This window comes from Bombyx mandarina, chromosome 04, assembly GCF_030267445.1.
Source record: "Bombyx mandarina strain Sakado chromosome 04, ASM3026744v2".
Lineage (NCBI taxonomy): Eukaryota > Metazoa > Arthropoda > Insecta > Lepidoptera > Bombycidae > Bombyx > Bombyx mandarina.
Window position 1 is genome coordinate 10719028 of NC_143211.1, and position 19758 is coordinate 10738785.

The 19758-nt window shown below is 32.5% G+C and overlaps 2 protein-coding genes across 2 annotated transcripts; one reads left to right on the forward strand and one right to left on the reverse strand.

Moving 5' to 3' along the window:
• Nucleotides 1-10877: 10877 nt before the first annotated feature.
• Nucleotides 10878-13107, forward strand: RabX6 (RAS oncogene family member RabX6). Its single transcript, XM_028174438.2, has 3 exons — nt 10878-11244; nt 11609-11853; nt 11939-13107. The coding sequence occupies exons 1-3, from the start codon at nt 11065-11067 to the stop codon at nt 12135-12137; spliced, it is 624 nt and encodes a 207-aa protein (XP_028030239.1). The 5' UTR covers nt 10878-11064; the 3' UTR covers nt 12138-13107.
• Nucleotides 13097-18976, reverse strand: Nfs1 (Nfs1 cysteine desulfurase). Its single transcript, XM_028174437.2, has 8 exons — nt 18732-18976; nt 18334-18410; nt 18001-18255; nt 17309-17474; nt 14683-14967; nt 13925-14098; nt 13629-13761; nt 13097-13529 (listed from the first exon to the last, which is right to left on the reverse strand). Exons 1-8 carry the CDS (start codon nt 18850-18852, stop codon nt 13376-13378), a joined length of 1365 nt encoding a protein of 454 aa, XP_028030238.2. The 5' UTR covers nt 18853-18976; the 3' UTR covers nt 13097-13375.
• Between the last annotated feature and the right edge of the window lie 782 nt (nt 18977-19758).

The following is a 19758-nucleotide window of genomic DNA, read 5'->3' on the forward strand; positions in this document are numbered from 1 at the left end:
TTTCCAGTCCTTTTGTTTTCTATTTTTTATTCTATTTTATGATTTTGGTTCAGAGTTGTGATTTTTAAGGAAATTAAATAATAATTTTCTAAAATATAACATGCACGTACTTTTTTTGATCATTGTATTGTTGATTATCATTCACGTCACATCGCTTCGGAATAGAAACCAGCTTAATTTACACTATGTTGTGTATTGTGCTTAAATTATGGATTGTATTCATCATTTCGGTCCATATAAATAATTATATGGCACCTACCTATATATCGCAGTACTGCGAGTTGACAACCCTTACAAATATCCCAATTTAACCCTTAACCGTGTCAATTTACCCCGGACGCTGGGTAAATTGGGACGGCCATTATTTTACCGATTATTTCTTTAAAATGAATAATTAAAATAATGTAACGGTTTTTATCACCTAGGTACGTTCAAGACTCAACTTATTTCTTTGGTTGAGCAGTGACTATTTAATTGGAACTATTTTAAAATTCAATCTGAAGGTCGATTTTGTCCCTATTTACCCCATTGTACGGTACGACATTTTGAAAACTTTTTTTTTTTTTTGAGATTGTTTTACGGCCCTGGAATTTTGAAAACTTCAAAGCAGTGTTTCCACTTACGTTTTTTTTAACACATTTTACCCTAGTTTCTTTTGAATTTACCCTAAAATTTCCTAGACAACTTTCATAAATCCTTTATATGAGTCGACTATTATCAAAGCCGGCAATCTGACTTTTGGACAATGATTGGTAAATCAGAAAAACGAATTATTGACTTTATATTCCATTGGCAGTCACAAAACTCTTCGGAACGACATCTTAGATAAATAACAGGTTAACTATTAACCTTTATTTAATGCAGGTTTTGAACCGTATTCTTTGAAGGAGACGATTATATTCAAATAAATCTGTATTGACATATCAATAAAAATTTTTTGTCCAAATGCACAGATTGCCACCTTTGATAATAGACGACTCATATAGAAAGCGTAAATAAAATACAGAAAATAAACCACAGCATATTATTTAATGTAGGTATATATAATATAAACGCCCCCAGAAGATCATAGATCTATAGGATTAGAATTTTCAAGGAAGTCGACGCATTGCTTTTATATTCTTTTGCTGCACAACCTAACACTGTTCGGTTCTAAAATTGAGCAATTGTTTGCTGGCAAAGTTGGGAACTTTCTATGAAGCAAGCCGTTCAGGGTTTCATTAGAAAGCCTGTTTCTTTTGTCAGTTTTTAAATTTGAGAACACTGAATAATCTTTCCACCTCAGTCTTTGAAGAAGGAACTGCTAGCAAAAGTGAAATGACAATTACAAGGTTTTCGTAAATGAAATTACCATGATAATCTTTCATGGTACATGAAGTACCTGTATATTACAATACAAGTAAGTTCTGGTGACATCAACGAAAATAGGTAAATAAAAATTTGGCGGATTATACTTATTGGGATTCTGGGGAATCCCTAAGAAAAAGCAGTGGCTTAATCTATGATTTACTTTACTAGAGGGTTACTGTTGAATCAAACCTTTATAGTTTTTATACACAACTCTGTTTTATTCTTTTACTTGTCAACTCGACTTAATGTCATTCTCTCTCCATAAAATAAAATGTTCATTGTTTTACTTTAATTATCGTTTATTTTAAAATTCACAACAGTTACTAGTATAGGCTTTGCTTTTTACCCCGAAATATCCTAAATCCTGGTATTTTTTAAATTGTCTTTATCATCCAAAATATCAGCTATTTTTCCCTAAAAAAGGGAGAATTCCCTAAAAGTGGAAGCACTGCTTCAAAGTACGCTACCATGACATGGGGTAAATTGGGATTCTGGGGTAAATTGGGACAAACCTGCGGAAGATTCTCAAAGTACTTGTAGCACGGAATCTACCTAATTTTCTTTAAGGTAATATTTATCAATGTATAGAAGAAAAACCAAGTTAACTATGGAAGTACTAAACATGAGTTTAGTTGGTCCCAAAAATTCGTCAAATTAAATTTAAAATAGTGGTTGAAAAGTGCGTTTTAAAACAGCTTAAAGAACTTTTAAAAAAAGTAATATTATCGTTGTTTTTTCAATAAGATCACAGTTTATATAAGTTTTTAATACACCTGGAAATACCACAACAAACGGTAAGTTGCAATATTCTTATTTTAAATACAATATTTCGACAAAATAAAAAATGTATATTTTTTCCTTTCTTTTTGGGGAAAATTGGGACGTATGTAGGGTAATTTGGAACGAGACTGGAAAAATTAGGGACGAGAAAACACAAAATTGGAACGCCAAAAGACAAAATAGGGATGGCTTGTTAGGGCTGTCACTGATATCTTATAATAGATTTTTTAGCCTATACTATCACTTAATTGCGTGATGTAAAGAAGGTTAATGTGTTTATCAGTTAGTTGATGTAAGTATTATAGGTAAAAGAAAAGTATATATATAATTACTTTTTTTCGCGACATTTACCTTGTAATATCTGCCCGGTCGTATGTTCTTTATAGCAATAAAAAAAATTAAAAGTTAAAAGAACTCAAACGAATCAAAACTTTTGTTATTTCAGAATCTATTCACGCGTCGAATCATGATTTTTTTAACATTCACAACGCACACACAAAAATCAAAAACAGGCCTCAGATTTTAAATGTAACATTAATTAAAAATCCGAGATATCCAATTATGAGTGAGTGAATTAATTGAGTTTAGTTATTTAGATTTATTTTATTTTTGTTATTATTGACAGTAATCAGATAAAGCTGTTTTTTTATCTTATTCACCTGATATCTTACTCTTGCTCAAAGATCATTTTGAAAATGTTGATTAAATAAAATTGTATTAATGCATTTCCAGTCCTTTTATTTTCTATTTTTTATTCTATTTTATGATTTTGTTTCAGAGTTGTGATTTTTAAGGAAATTAAATAATAATTTTCTAAAATATAACATGCACATACTTTTTTTGATCATTGTATTGTTGATTATCATTCACGTCACATCGCTTCGGAATAGAAACCAGCTTAATTTACACTATGTTGTGTATTGTGCTTAAATTATGGATTGTATTCATCATTTCGGTCCATATAAATAATTATATGGCACCTACCTATATATCGCAGTACTGCGAGTTGACAACCCTTACAAATATCCCAATTTAACCCTTAACCGTGTCAATTTACCCCGGACGCTGGGTAAATTGGGACGGCCATTATTTTACCTATTATTTCTTTAAAATGAATAATTAAAATAATGTAACGGTTTTTATCACCTAGGTACGTTCAAGACTCAACTTATTTCTTTGGTTGAGCAGTGACTATTTAATTGGAACTATTTTAAAATTCAATCTGAAGGTCGATTTTGTCCCTATTTACCCCATTGTACGGTACATTTTTTATTGAGTCAGAACTCATATCTGCCATCTAGTGAGTTTATTAGATCATTAATGCCTAAAAGTTACAAAAATGACGTCGCCACAGGAGTAAGATGACGCTAGTTGTATGTTATTTTCCTTTGTATGGGAGTTGCACCCCCCGACTTCGCTTGCTGCTTGTGGTGTTGTGCTTGCGTACAAAATGGATGTGTTTTGATTTTTCTTCGATTTATTTTACTTTTATCAATAACGTTTCATACTACGACTAAAAGACATTGTGTGAATTGTGGTTTTACCCTGACCGAGATTTAAAACCGTGTATATGCTCTCCTTTGCTATTTTTAGATGATACTAATTGTGTATGAAGATGAAGAAAATATAGATATTTAAAGAATTAAGTGTGTTTTTATACCCTATTGGATAAAAATACATTAGGAACATCTTAAACATTATGAAAAGAAAAGTTCTTGAAGTATCTCACAATCCGACACTTATTTATATAGAAAATTAACCTCAAAACGAGTTTTTATTTTTATTATATTTTTTATAATAGTGGCGTCAATTTCAATATATTTTTTAGAAATCCAATACATTTCAGAATTTGAATCAGTACATTTTTATAGTAATATTTGATGTCCATCTTGGGCCTAGCACACTATGGAGAGTGGGCAATCCCCTTTCTATATAATTTATAAATATAAATCTGTACGTATGTACCTGTAAATATGTATATTGCGCGCGCGTGTGTGTGTGTGTGTGTGTACGCGTGTGTATGTGCGTGTGTGTATATATTTCTATAATAGATAGATACACAGTGTGCAATTCATTTCGAAATTATTCTTGCCCATCTAATGGTTGTCTGGAAGAGATCACTCTTAGCGATAAGACCAAGAAAAAATGTTTCACAATATTTATTCATTTTGTGTACAATAAAGAATACTCTTTCACTGGTGGTAGGACCTCTTGGGAGTCCACACGGGTAGGTACCACCACCCCGCCTATTTCCGCCGTGAAGCAATAATGCGTTTCGGTTCGAAGGGTGGGGTAGCCGTTGTAACTATACTGAGACCTTAGAACTTATATCTCGAGGTGGGTGGCGCATTTACGTTGTAGATGTCTATGGGCTCCAGTAACCACTTAACATCAGGTGGGCTGTGAGCTCGTCCATCCATCTAAGCAATAAAAAAATAAAAACTCTATCTCGCTCTCTCTCTCTCATCAAACAACTCTTTAAAAAAAAGCAATGATTTAATAAGAATTAAATGAAAAAGCAAAGAATTAATATGTATTTACAACTAGCTAGACGTCTATAAAATTTTGTAACCGAAAAAATATATGTGTATAAACCATTAGAATAGATAAAACCTTAAAAAACAACATTATTATTAAAAACGAAAGAAAAAATCTTGATATTGTATTGGTTTCACGGCAAAATTTTTAGTGACTACTTAACTTGCTTGAAAGTGAAGAAATAGTCTCAAAATCCATTAATTTGTAACTCGCACTTGCACATACAATAATCGAGAAGCTCACTTCGGTAAAGCTATTCGATACATGAGACAGCAACATAAACAAACCTTCTCTCTCCCACAAAATGAGATTCATAAGCTTACCACTAGGTGGCACTGATACAAACTCACACAAATTAAACATAACAATAACATCGACTGAGTAATTAAAAAAACTCGCACTAAGCACAGGTACATTACCCATTACCCGACTAATTATAAATATCGTTAGAAAGCTTGGCATTTCAATTAAACGCCTTAAAAAAAAACTTGCATGCTACCAACATATAAGAAAAAATTATTGCTTCTAAAGATGAATAAACGTCCTGCAAATCGAGTAACTCGCACTCAGAGCTCCGCACGTTTCACCGTGAAGAGCGTACACTCGATGCGAGTCATTCGATTCGATTTTTGAAACTCGCACTAAGCCTACTGTTCCAGGAGTAACAAGACTCTGTGTTTCCACACCATTTCATAAGCCTTTTCCAAATCCAGGGAAACCGCCACAACCTTATTTTTAATTGCAAAGGATGTTAATATTTCGTTTTCCAAATACGCAAGATGATCTAATGTTGACTTATATTGTCTAAAACCAAATTGAACTGCTGATATTAGTTGATTCTGTTCTAAATACCATCTCAATCTATTACTTACGATTTTTTCGAGTAATTTACACAAATTGCAAGTGAGCGATATGGGTCTGTAACTGGAAGTTAAGGTTGGTAATTTCCCCGGTTTCGGAATCGGTATAACAATGGCTTCTCGCCACTTATCAGGAAAGACTTGATTGAGCCAAATGAAGTTGTAAATGTCAAGGAGTCGTTCTAGGGCCACGAGTGGAAGGTTTTTGATTAAGGTGTTAGATAAGTTGTCTGGTCCTGGGCTAGAGTGTTTTAATTGGTGTAAATGGAAAAACACTTCATGAATTGTAATATTCTGATTGATTGAGTTAATATTATCTAAAAAATCGAATACATTATTACTCTCTTCTATTTGTTTTTTAAAAAGTAGAAATTCTTGGCTGTAATTATTAGAGCTAGAGTTTGCAGCAAAAGCAGACGCTAATAATTCAGAGTTATTTTTTGGATCACCACTTAACTGTCTATCATTGTCTTTTAAGACTATTGTTTGTTTTTTGCCTTTTTTGTCCATTAATAGCGTTTATTTTTTGCCATACAATCCCTGGCGGAGTGTAACTATTAATGGAAGTGATAAAATTTTCCCAACTTTTCTTTCTGCTTTTTTTAAATATTCTTCTAGCATTGGCTCTTTTTCTTTTGTAATCTATCTTAAGTGAATCTTGAAGATTTTGAGGATCTTCCAAACAATTTGGACTATTTTGGTAATATTCGGCTTTTCTTTTTTCTTTTTTGTATAGTCTATATGCTCTTTTAGATTCTTTAAGTGATTTATCACACTCGTCATTCCGCCATGGCACTTGTTTCTTTTTAATTTTCCCTGTTGTTTTAGGTATATGTTTTTCCGCTGAATCGAGAAGTATTTGATTAAATTCATCAACTAGTTCATTAATTCTGGTTAGGGATTCGGGTGTAACTTTATTTAGTTGGTTAATTTTAATTCCTATATCAGTTAGACCAGTTTGCCATCTGATATTTAAAGTGTTGCGGGGCGTTTTGGTTAACAGGGCTTAAATCTATCTTTAATGTAATCTTAATAGGGTAGTGATCACTGTCGTATAGATCGTCTAATGCATTCCAGTCAAAGGAAGTTGATGTACTTCGCGAAGCGAAGGCTAAATCGATACTGCTAGTGTGACCATTGCTATTAATAATGTGTGTGGGCAGATTAGTATTGAGAAGAATCATATTTTCGTCTACATCTAACCAGCCAGATATAATTTTACCCCTCAGATCACAGTGATCTGAACCCCAATAAAAATGATGGCTATTAAAGTCACCCAATAATACAACAGGTGTTGGAAGCTGATTTTTTTTGATTATTCAGGTCATTTTCACTTAAGGGGCAGTTATTGGGCAAATAGACGTTACATATTGTAATAGCCAAAGGATATTCTATTCTTATTGCTATCACTTCTAGTGGGCTTATAATATCGACCTCTTTGGGTAGTGTGTGTGATTTTACATAAGTAGCTACTCCGCCACTAGCTATACTGCTATTTGATCGATTTTTGAAAAAATGAATATAAGTAATTCTTCAACTTAGCACAGTAGTTATTTTTTAAATTAGTTTCTTGGATACAAATACAAAGAGGGTCAATATAATTTAATATACGTTGTATATTCTCCAATCGTCTATGAAAACCGTTAACATTCCACTGTAAAATTTTCATTATGTCAAATAAATCACATACCTTATTTTTAAGAAAATATGAAATAAAAGAGACTATGGCTTGTTACTGGCTTCTAACAGTTTGATAAGTTCTAGTTTCTTAACTAATCTTGTACACCTATTTTTGAGATTTCTATTTAAATTCATTTTAGTGCGGAGAAACGTGCACATATCAATTAGATCCAGGATATGGTCCGTATAGTCTTTGATTAGTTCTTGAAGATTTTGTTTGCTACGGGAATTGTCTAAAAAGCTAATAAACTGGTCTAAGGTAAGTGGAAAATGAGGTTGTGTTTCTGACTGATCCAGATGTTTTAATATCGTTCCAAACTTGTTCTTCAGTTCTGTCATCGAGAGTTTTTTTCTTCTTTTTCAGTGACTTAGGGGTCTTCGTTAGTTCTTCGTCCAGAGACCAATTGCTGTGAGTTTCATCCGTGTAATCACTGACTATGATAGTGCTGTCATCTACAGTAGGTTCAGCTTGATTTATTTCAGGTTGTGATGGTTCTGAAGAGGTAGATGGATGAATCCGCTTAACACCTTTGTATATGTCAAATTTATTGTGTGGTAGTAAGTTTGTTGGTACTTGCGGTTTGGAAATTTCGGTAGGGGGGTAGATTTGGTTTATTTCAGATTCAAGGTTAATTGTAGAATTGAGAGACTGTGACGGTAGCTTGTTGAATTTGACTGTAGTGCCATTAGAAGTAGTTAAATTTTCTTGCGTGAGGTTGTTAGGGCCTTTGGTACCAAGAACCTGTTGACTGCTTTGCGGACAGTATTTTGCCAAGTGTCCCATTCCATTACATACAAAGCATTTCATTGTTTCGTTTGTAATATAAATCCAATAATTGGTTTCATCATAATTAATTTGCATCGATTCGGGTAATCTTTTTTCATCCTCAGGGGAAACGTACACTTGTCTCCTAAAGCTTATAATGTGTGAAAAACCAGGGTCCGGGATGCCTACTGTCATGAATGTTATGGGAGACCATACTTTAATACCCATTTCATTAAATTTTTCTTCTAAGATATCGTGCGGAATTATGGGGCAAACGTTGGATAAAACGATACGTTTGTTTCTTGTTATAAGCGACCGAATCTCCAATACGTGATCTTTCACTTTAAGGATTTTAATGATGTCAACCAATTCGTCAGCTTTTTGTTTTGAGTCCAAGTACACGCAGATTCTCGAGTTGGAAATGCGAGAAATGAAGCGAATTGACGTTGATTTGGTCACTGAGGAAAGGGCTAACAAGTAGTCTCGAATCATGATTCCGTCGATTGAGTTTATAATAATAGCTTGATCTTTCTTCGGTTAACTGGTTTTGGATGTAACATTGGCATAACTTACGGTGGGGGTTGGTTTATCCATAGTGTCAGAAGGGGCTCCCGTTGTCAGGAGTACCCCTCACTTGACAAACGGTATTAAAACAGAGCACTCGGTATTATATTCGTAATTACTCGTTAACTGCGCCGCGTCGACCGATACGTGTGAACCGTACGGAGACCGCAAGGCAACTGAATTTTAAGATTATTCACTCAATAATCTCAATAAGATTATCATAAGACATGTTTAACAAATTCCTTAATTTTAACGAAAAACATGTTTTAAAACAATCCGTCGGCTGTTTATTTTTGTCAAGTGCAATGTTGGTTCGTTTTCGTTTTGCTGAATATTTTTACTAGTTTTCATATATTTACCCTATTTAGTTTCATTTGAGCAACTGAAAGCTATGATATTAAAATTGATAAAGGTTATGGTAATAGAAAACTATACCAAAGGTACAAAACAAAAACATCTAGGTAGGTACCAAAGGTACCTAATTTATAAATTATTCTTACTGTACGCCTGTTTCATTTGATGGAGCCCATTATCTTGTATTGCATATAATTCTCCATGTCGTTTTCCAGCTAAAACATGAAATAATTTTCCAACACTTTCAATACATAACCTATAAAAAAAATTAAAATGTTATTTTACTAATATTAGGAATTTTCGACTGTGTAAAAAAGTTATAAATGAATACCTACATTATCTCTTGAAAGATAAATAATGAACATATTTACTTATTTGTTTATATTACCTATGTGAACTCCCTATCTTTTTTATACCTTCATAACGATAAGTAGGAGGATGGAAAAAATGTATTTGGTCTAACTTTACGCCAATGCACATTATTTCATTTATTTATTTTTTAATTTTTTTAATTAAACTGTATACCAATTAATTGCTCCTTCAGGATTTATATTTGTTTCTTTTTTTCACGATTAAAACCGCGTAGAAAGTTTAGGCATTATAGTTGACGCATGCGCAGTACACATATTTTCAGTGTTCCCAGATGACCCTGTGAATTTCCCCCAACTTTTTTCGAAAACCCCAAAATAGTCTTTTTGAAGAAAAAAAACCCCAAAACAGTCTTTACTTATTTTAAAGAAGAAATAAAAAACCAAAAGGATTCTTTTATTTTTAATCAAGCTGTCCCTATAACTTCAACCATCTCTAAACAATTATTACAATCATATTCACTTTCGTTATTATTATTTAAAGCATACACGTTTTCTGTGGAAACAAAATTTATGGCTTTATTTGGCAGTGAAAATCGAATCCTGAGAACCGCTTATGCAGTTTCTATTTCCATTTGGTTGCATAATTTGTTCTTTATAATATTGACTTGTGAATAGTATAGTAGACTATAATTATTCTAATAGTAATTGCGAACTGTGTTTGTGAATGAATTATTGATACTTAAAAAACCTCCGAAATTTCTAACTAGCTTTTCCCCCAGAATTTCCCCCCCAAGGTCGAAAAACCCCCCGAATTTGCAGGGAATCCCCCCCATCTGGCAACTGTGCATATTTTGCATACATTTATTCAACTAATAAAAATAGTAAATTAAACAAAAAACGAGTAATTTCGAAAGAGAACAAACGTGTTTTATATAAGAACTATCGAAAATGAATATTTACGAGTCATTAAGGACGAAAAAATATTAAAAATTGCATTAAGGGGGCTAACTTGTAGTTATATTTTTAATTTTTTTTTTTTAAATAAATAAATGCAGAACAAACAATTATTAACAGTGAACAATCAAGAACAAATTATGAACAAACGAATTAATAGAAAATAAGTATAAAATAGGAAAAAAAAATTTTTTTGATGGGCTAACTTCATTCACCTAAGCACTCCCAAAGTAATCATAGATAATAAGCTTATTTTTTTAAGGGATTTTATGACTTGGTAACTGAGACCTTTAAGTCATGTCTTATTTTAATTTATATTCTTATTTTTATGAAAAATGATATTATGGAGTGAAATGACATGAAATGAAGATGATTAATTTGGGACATTAATTAGCTGCGATGAAATTAAGTGAGATGATATGGGATGATATGTAATCTCAGTAAAATTGTGGTCATTTACTGAGATTTTTTCTGTGGACTTTTTGGAGTATCCCGAGAAGTTACGTCCAGCGGCTTTGTTTCATTTTCCCACATTTGTGCACTTTCACAGATATTAAATAGTTAATAAACCACCGTTATTACACATTTAAACCTGAAGAAACACTAAATAGACAAAATAAAACAAATCACACAACTTCACTCCTCGCACTCCCGCCAAAAAGTCCCATACACTTAATTCATACTAATGATACCTAGTTAAGTAATATCAAATTTTATATTGAGTGTATAATCTATGGGTAATACATTTACTATTGAAATTTGAAGACCGTAATTTAGTAAACTTTGAAAGCGCAGCTCTTAATGAAAATGTTGTAATTTAGTGATAGTTAATTATGATACTTATAAAACGTATTCCGCAGTTAATGTCTTGCGACAGAAATAATTAATAGTAAAAAAGAGACAAAATATGGCTGTTGTAAAAACTCCTGTATTGAAAGTAATTTTGTGTGGTGAATACGGTGTTGGAAAGAGTTCATTATTTCGCCGGTTCATTAACAATACCTTTGTTCCAAACTCTGATCGAAGGGCGACTTTAGGTTTAGATCATTTCGAGAAGTTGTACCAAGTTGCGGACAAAGATGTCAAGGTTAATATTATTATTTAAACTGGATTTGCGTGAATATAATTTACATAAGTTTAAGGCATCATTATTATTAGATTCATCATGGCGACATACAGGCATAATTTCTAGTTCTTCAAAAACGCGCTTGCAGTTATTCAAAACATCCGTCGCATAACCCGTCCACAGCACTAGTAGTATCCCTTATCCTATCTACGAATAGCCTATCTGGACTCTACCACTGGCATTTACCCAGATTTGTCATGGCAACATGGTAATGAAACTATAACTACACTTCTTTTGCTGAACCTACCATATTCCACCAAAAACAACAAAAAGGCAATATGCATAACATGTAATAATACTTTGAGTTAAAAAAATATATGTTCAGTTGCAGTTATGGGATACTGGAGGTATGGAAAGAATAGCTTCGGTGACATCAAGCTATTATAAATTTGCTGAAGCTGCAATTTTGGTCTTTTCACTGGACAATGCTTCATCGTTTCATATTTTGAGTCAACATTTACTTGAAATTGTATCTTATGCAGAAAACGCAAAGATATTTTTATGTGGAAATAAATCTGATTTGGAAGGAGCATCTCCTCAAGTTACTGATGCTGATATTGAGACTTTCTGGTAAAATTGTTTTATTGTTTAGATGCAAAAAAAAATGTTTTTCTAATTTGATTGTGGCATAGCTAATTTTTTCATATATTCACAGTGAGCAGTGCCACAATTTAGTAAATAGCACATACAAAACTTCATGCAAAACTGGCAAAGGTATTGAAGAAATGTTTGCCGATATTGCCCTTCAACTGGTTGAAGCAAACAGATCTAGGATTGAACTGCAGGCCTTGGATCAAAATAGTTTTAAAATTTCAAACCCTGATCAACCACAAGAGCCATCATGTAGCTGTTAATTTCTTTTATTAAATACAGCAATTTAATAATAATTATGGTATCTGTTTAACACAAAATTTATCTTATATAATAAATTTATCTTATAATACATTTGTTTTTAATAATAAATTATCAATTAGAATGCTTCAATAAACAAATGATTACTAATCCAGACTACTGTACTAAACAGCTGGAGACAACAGCCTCCAGCTTTGTAGTTTTGAGTTAAAGTTATGTATAGTTTTCAAAGACAGTATGTACATAATTATGTATAACATAATGAACTTTTCCTTGTCTTCATATGTGCTATAAATGTCCAAGACAGGAGGAAAACACGGCTAGATCTCTATTTGTGGGCACTGGAACAAGTTGATAACAATGATAACTATTAAAAAGAAAATTACTTATTTTCTGGTTAATTTAAAATTGTTAACATTCCACAGAATTCAGCAACTTGATCAATTATTTGAGCTAATGCAAATGTAAAGTGTATTATTAGTTGCTTACGCATAATAAAACTTGTTTTGGCTGGCCTTGTGAATAGTCACTGTACCTTTGCAGTCAACATTAAATAATTTTGTATCACAAATGTTATATTAGCAATTTTGTATACATCTAATTCATTAATATAATCAATGCTTGTATAATTTATTGCAGTGTGATCAATTAACCACCTATCTATCTATTGAAGCTTTAATATTATGTGTCATTTTTGTTTTGTTTCCGTCCATTAAGCAGTGCAGTATATATAGTGTTATATTGTATGTGTATTTCAAAAGTATTATTAATTAATAGCTAGTATTCTTTATGGAGAACTATCAACAATTCAAATAAACAATAAGATACAGTTTTTTAATTATTATTTTTATAAACATTACTGAATGTTTATTTTAAGACAACATTTCGAAGTTTTTTTATAAATCAAATATTGTGGTGTAATTTATTAAATCTAATACATGTATTAAAATAATAAAAGAAATTTCAACGCAACTTCTATTTATTGTTAATAAAAATAATATCACACATTTCATAACTTGTGTCTTCTGTACATTTGGTACATGATTCTTTTTTATGCAGGAATTTAATTAAAATGTCATATTTTATAGACATTTCAAACATATCTCCTATCCTATTTTAAATGATCTTTTTTCCATTACACTCTTGCATAAATATACATTTCGAACCAGATCTTTGCAATCTTATTAAATAAAACAATTTCCTACGTCTACATTTGGAATATTTTTAGCTTTTTTACGTTTTAATGCTGCGACCATTGAATTGTCTTTATATCTATGCCTTCTTGTACCATCTCCCAGAGTGGACTCATTTCTCTTAATCGTTCAACATGTCTTATCGTCTTTTCAGCTGTGTAGTCTACTTCTTCGATTGTTGTGAAGCGACCTAAACCAAATCTATAAAATAAATGTAATATATAATTAGAAATAATGTAAAACTGAAAACTTCTAACTGATGATTAACTAACTTATTTAATTTGTCAGAATATGTTATACCTTATTGAACTATGGGCTAAGTCTTCATCAGTTCCTATTGCTCTTAAAACATACGAGGGTTCCAATGATGCAGAAGTACATGCTGAACCACTCGACAAGGCTACATCCTTTAAAGCCATTAACAAAGATTCACCTGTGAGAATCAAAATTAAATAAATAAAAGTTTCACTTTTTTCATTAATTGCATAATCAGAAAGTAAGATTATAAATAAATATTGTGCAAAGATTACAAAGTTATTTCCATTGTTCCATTATTAATACACTTGATAATGTAAACAAAAAAAAATTCACTAGACCTTCAACAAATGCAAAAGATAAGTTTACACAGCCTGGATATGATTGTTCAGCATCTCCATTTCTTATCACATGTGTCAGCTTAGAATTAATCTTTTCTAAAAACCTTTTAGATAATTTTTCCATCCATAAATGATCATATGCCATTTCATGTCCGGCCAACTCACATGCAGCTCCTAAAATGCACAAAAAAATTATATTTCATTTAAAAATTTAAGGCATGTAAAGGCTTCGTTAGTTACCTACCCTAAATCAATAAAATAAAGTAAGTAACTAAGCTGTATTTTGATGTTTAAATACACAGGTCTTATCATCTTCCTCATGAATAGGATTACTAGTTTTTTCTTAGGTCATTAATTAGATATTATCTATTATATATTTCCTTTCTTTTATTATATCTATCCTTAGACTATTATCTAGCCCTATTAAACTACTACTAAGACTTGTGTCAACATCCATCAGTACATCGTCACTTTTCTGTATAACTCTCCTTCATTATTATCTCAAGTACTGGTTGCAGGATGTAATGTCAGCTCCAACACAAGTTTCACTCGCATGCGTTAGGATGAGCGTCAGTTTTTTTATGAAATACTATACATTATTTAATTTTATTAGAACGGGTAAACAAAAAAGGCATAGACTTTCACAACTTGTCTAAAGCTGGGCTGCAGTAACTATTTATGGTGTATACAGACTCTAGTAACTTTTTAATAGATGTACTGTGAACATGTCTACGGTAATAAAAACATTGTCAACAAACCTAATCCCACAACAAGTGGTGTGGGTACAGTTCCACTTCTCATGCCTCTCTCCTGTCCACCCCCACTCTGTATTGGCTCTACGCGCACTCGAGGCCTCCGCCTAATGTATAGTGCGCCCACGCCTTTAGGTCCATAAACTTTGTGCCCAGAAATCGACATCAAATCAATGTTCATTGTGTTAACATCCAAAGGCACCTTTCCAACAGCTTGGGCAGCATCAGTATGAAAAAATACTTTCTTGCTTTTGCATATTGCTCCTATAGCTTCAATTGGTTGTTTAACACCTGCAAAAATTACACACACATATTATTACATATAAGTTATAGGTATAGATTTATGGTGTACACACAACTGTGCTAAAGATATTCTCTTTTCAATAAATTTGTATTAATAACCCAATTGTCTTACGGAATTTCATAAAAAAGATTATCGTTGTAACTTATATTGCCCGACAACTGACTTATGATTGTATTACTTTTAATCGTAAATATAATAATTAATTATGTTTATGTCTAAATTGTAAATTGTATAGTTATGGAAAGTAGCAAGCCATTTCCACCACAAGTATCTATTAAGTTAATTAATAAGTAGGCTCAACACAAACTATCTCTATAAAATTAATTTGGAAATAAATAACATTTTTATTTTATTCAATTAGATTCGTAAAATGCATGTTGTTGTAAAAAATAATTGTTGTTTGTAGTTTTCACAGCACACATGACTGTCATTTCGTAGGTTGGAAAAGAAGCGCATGGCTCTCTTGGTCCAAACTTCACAACGTGCCACTACTCACATTAATTTCCGGATGGATTTCCATCTATTGTGTGGTTATCTCACCCTTCAAACCGGATGGAATGCATGACTGTTCTGTTACAAAAATAGACCGGGTTGTGGTAACTACCTCTCATGGAAAAAGATTGGGTGGTGCTATCTAGACAGGTACACCGTACTTAGCCACAGGTTTACAATCCATAAAGTTCAGAAACTAATGTACTTGCGAGTAACGGCGGGGAACGGGCAGGGCGACGCGGATCGTGGCCCTCGATTGCGCTTACTTTGCGCACTCAAACTCTGAGAGCAGATCGGACCGCATGCATCGCGAGAAAGTTTTGCGAGAATCGTTTTTTATTACTTTCATTAAAATGGTGAACACTTGTTCTGTGCCAACAAATGTGCATCTACAGCAAAATAAAACTAAAGATTATTATAAAAAAATAAAGATTTCTCCGTGGCGACACGTTATTTTTTTTTATTGCTTAGACGAGTGGACGAGCTCACAGCCCACCTGATGTGAAGTGGTTACTGGAGCCCATAGACATCTACAACGTAATTGCGCCACCCACCTTGAGATATGTTCTCAGGTCTCAAGTATAGTAAGGAGCTAAGTTTATTTCTATAATTTTGTGTTACCTTACCAAATATCATCTTTCAATAGAAGTTACGAAAAATGTAAACAAGCTTCAACATTGAAACAATCTAATGATGTAATGAACTAGAAAACCATTTAAGACAGAATTTTTCGCTCATTTGTTGGAGACAATATTTTAGAGAAATTACTTAATTAACATAGTAAGTAAAGTAAAATTTAAATCACAGCTATGCTCCTGTTTCCCTCAAAAATTTATAAGATCGGAATGCAAATATAATACTTAATTAAATTTAATAATATAAATCTGAAAACACCCAATAATAAAGTGACATGTAACTATCTGGCAGCACAACACATGTAATGTAATTAGGTAGGTACTTATAAATAAATGATTGTAATAATTACATATATTACAAGTCTTGGAATTTTGTATTTGATAGCGTAAGTACCTACCCAAGGGCTAGGGGTCGTCTGAAATCAATGGATTCAGACTCATCTCAAATGTATGGATTGTAAAACTGTGACTGAGCCTCTAGGAGGCCTGTAATACTGAATATTAAAAAAATATAATCCCACATAAGTAGTTGATATTACCCTGCCAATTTCTGGTACAGAGCAGTTATGCATTAAGTTTGAAGCTTGAGACCACCATACAATTGAAGTGAGACAGCAATATCATTGTCTCGAGGGGAGTAATTGTAAGATATAATATAATGTTGTTTATGGACTCCAATAGTTAATATCAAAGATGGGCTGAGATTTTCTGCTCAATTAGCAAAGAATAATATGCTGAATTCATTGCATTTGACTTTCCAGCCTTTAAAACTGGAATTTAGAATTGTTTCAGAGTAGAAATAGATATGATTGGCAAAAGGTCACAAATAACCTTAATAAACTAATAGTTATTATAATTAATATTTATAGAATTGATGTTACTTTGAATGAAATATTAAACTTTTATGATAATGCAAATTGTCAAACAATTTTATTTTATTGCAAGGTCAGATAAAGTTTATAATTTATTTACATTACTGTTAAATTATAAATATTACAAGTTAATGATGATAAGACAATGTCAACAAATTTTTAGATCTTGAGGTTAAATTCGTTTATTAATGTTCCTTGCTATCATATCACACAATATATTTAAAGTTGAAAGGTTATTAATATATAACAAATTAACAAAAAAATATAAACATTACAGAGATTACAAATCACAATAGCACATAATCAAAAAAGTTTACATGTTTACAAACCTATTTCATTATTGACAGTCATTATAGATACCAAACTGGTTTCTGGCGTGATGGCATCTTCCAAATCCTTTAAATTTATAATTCCATTCTGTTGGACTGGTAAATATGTAATTCTGAAACCTTCACCTTCTAAAGCACGACATGAGTCTAAAACACATTTGTGTTCCTGAAGAATTAAAACTGCATTATTACCAAAATATAATTTTTGAAAAAAAAAAAGCAAGAATGTAATCTTGTGACTATATTAATAAAATTGTAAACATATTTGAATTTTTCAGTTAATAGACAGACTTTAAATGAAAATGACAATGACTGAAATAATAAGGACGCTTGAAAGGCAAATGTGACTAAGCGACAATAACTGCTTTGTATATAAATGATAGGCAATAACCATATTCAATGCGTAAAAAAATATATTTCTAGGTCTATTAAATTCATTTCAATCCTACAGCTTGATTTGTTAAAATATAATTTTTTTCAGGTATTTCAACTTTAAATTTGTCTACTGTAAAGTTCACACATTGTCGCTTAGTCACGTTTGCCTTTCAAGTGTCAATAAGTTCATTCTAATGGCTAAGAATCAATCTTTTACTTAGCTTTATAATTTATGCACTGAGTCAAAAATATAATGTTTATTATAGAAATTTCTACTACTAAAGGACTTTTTTGAATAAAAATAATTAAAAACTTACAATTTGAGTAGTAATGACATGCTTTTTTCTTGGTGCATAAAATCGACCCACACCTTTAACAGATATGTTATTTGATTCTGTTGCTCCTGAAGTAAATATAATTTCTTTTGGTTCAGCATTTATTAAATTTGCCACTTGTTCTCTGGCTTTCTCAACAGCAGCTTCACTTTCCCATCCATACGCATGAGTTCTTGAATGTGGATTGCCATGATAACTTACTAAGTATGGTAGCATTACATCAAGAACTCTAGGATCCTGAAGTTAATTGCACTTAAATCTCCATTCATAAGTGATATGAATAAATGTAAAATTTTCGTATCATGTTCTACTTACCATTGGTGTAGTGGCTTGAGCATCGAAATACAACGGCCGGCCAACTTCCTCATGTTTTAATGAAAATTTGTCATTTGCTGAAACATGTACTGATTTTAACTTTTTGTAATAAATTTGCAACAAAATTAAAATTTGCAGTAAATGTTTAATGAATAACAAATGTATTTGATGTGGGAAGTTGATACGTAATGTATAATATTCCATGTTTACTCAAAAAATTGTGGCAATTGTGATGTAAATGATTAGCACATTTTGTTGATAGGGTAAAAATCAATAATATAGCGTAACTTTGTATAATATTATGACATTGAATATACACTATTAACTTAAACCTTAGAACATAGAAATTAAATACAAAAATAAGTAGGTATAATAATTATTATATCATGGTAGTTTACCAGAATCGGAAAAAAAATTGCTTTGCTCAAATATAACAACGCCGTTTCGATTTAATTGGGTTTTCTGTTTTATTGCGGATTTACAAACCACCGAAATCACGTTTTTTGTCAAACGGAACATTTTTAATGAAACAAATTAAACAATTTTGCAAGTTTAAAAACAAGCAATTCATAACCAGAGTCTTGACTAAAATAATTTCGAATTCATATCATTCACTCATATGATTCAATCTAGTGTGATTGACATTTGTTTTTTTGTTTTTAATTTATTTACGGCCAATGGTTACAAGACCTTATAGCCTATTGACATTTGTTGTCAGGGCAGTGTGACCAGATTTCATTTGACGAATCTACTGCTTGTGGAGGTTAAAATCTACTGAATTCTACCAAAAGAGAACGAGAAATACTAAAAATCTATTAAACTTTTTTTGCTGTCGTGTTACAATGTAAATTGTGAAATACTTAGCTATTATACTTAGCAGAACCCGGATGAGGTAGGGGGGTTACTGCGGTTAACACTACAACCAGACGGTGCGGCTCACCAACGGCGGATCCAGGGGGGGGTCATGTGGGTCATGACCCCCCCCTGAGCTAGTTCCAGGACTTGAACTAACTTGGACTAATTGAAGAACATCATGATTTATTATCTATTGTTATCAAAATTAAATTATAAGTTCTTAACTTGCCCACGACTATGTGACCCCCTCCTGGCGCCAAAGCTGGATCCGCCCTTGTGGCTCACCCTAAGGACGCCCAGCCGACGGAGCCTTCGAGGCGAATCGAAGGCTCTGAAACGTCGGCCGTCTCGGTATGGCAGCCCGTCAGGCTGCCCAGACGGTGCCGCTGGTGTCCCGGAATACCCTGCTGGACCAGAACCAGCCTGCCGGGTCGGGACGCGATACACCGCAACCGGTCGCTCTATTACTCCTCGGCGGCGCGCTAGAGTGCTAGTAGCGCGCCGCGCGGCCTCTACCCCTTCAGGTCGCCCCTTGACCTTCACCGGGGGGAGGCTGCTACCTACAGGGGC

Coding starts and splice junctions, on each gene's coding strand:
- RabX6 (XM_028174438.2), top strand. CDS start 11,065: ATGGCTGTTGTAAAAACTCCTGTATTGAAAGTAATTTTGTGTGGTGAA. Junction 11,245..11,608: donor TTGCGGACAAAGATGTCAAG/GTTAATATTATT, acceptor ATATATGTTCAG/TTGCAGTTATGGGATACTGG. Junction 11,854..11,938: donor GCTGATATTGAGACTTTCTG/GTAAAATTGTTT, acceptor ATATATTCACAG/TGAGCAGTGCCACAATTTAG.
- Nfs1 (XM_028174437.2), bottom strand. CDS start 18,852: ATGTTCCGTTTGACAAAAAACGTGATTTCGGTGGTTTGTAAATCCGCA. Junction 14,968..17,308: donor GACTGTCAATAATGAAATAG/GTTTGTAAACAT, acceptor TAATTTTTGCAG/GTGTTAAACAACCAATTGAA. Junction 13,762..13,924: donor ATCTTTTGCATTTGTTGAAG/GTCTAGTGAATT, acceptor TGATTCTCACAG/GTGAATCTTTGTTAATGGCT.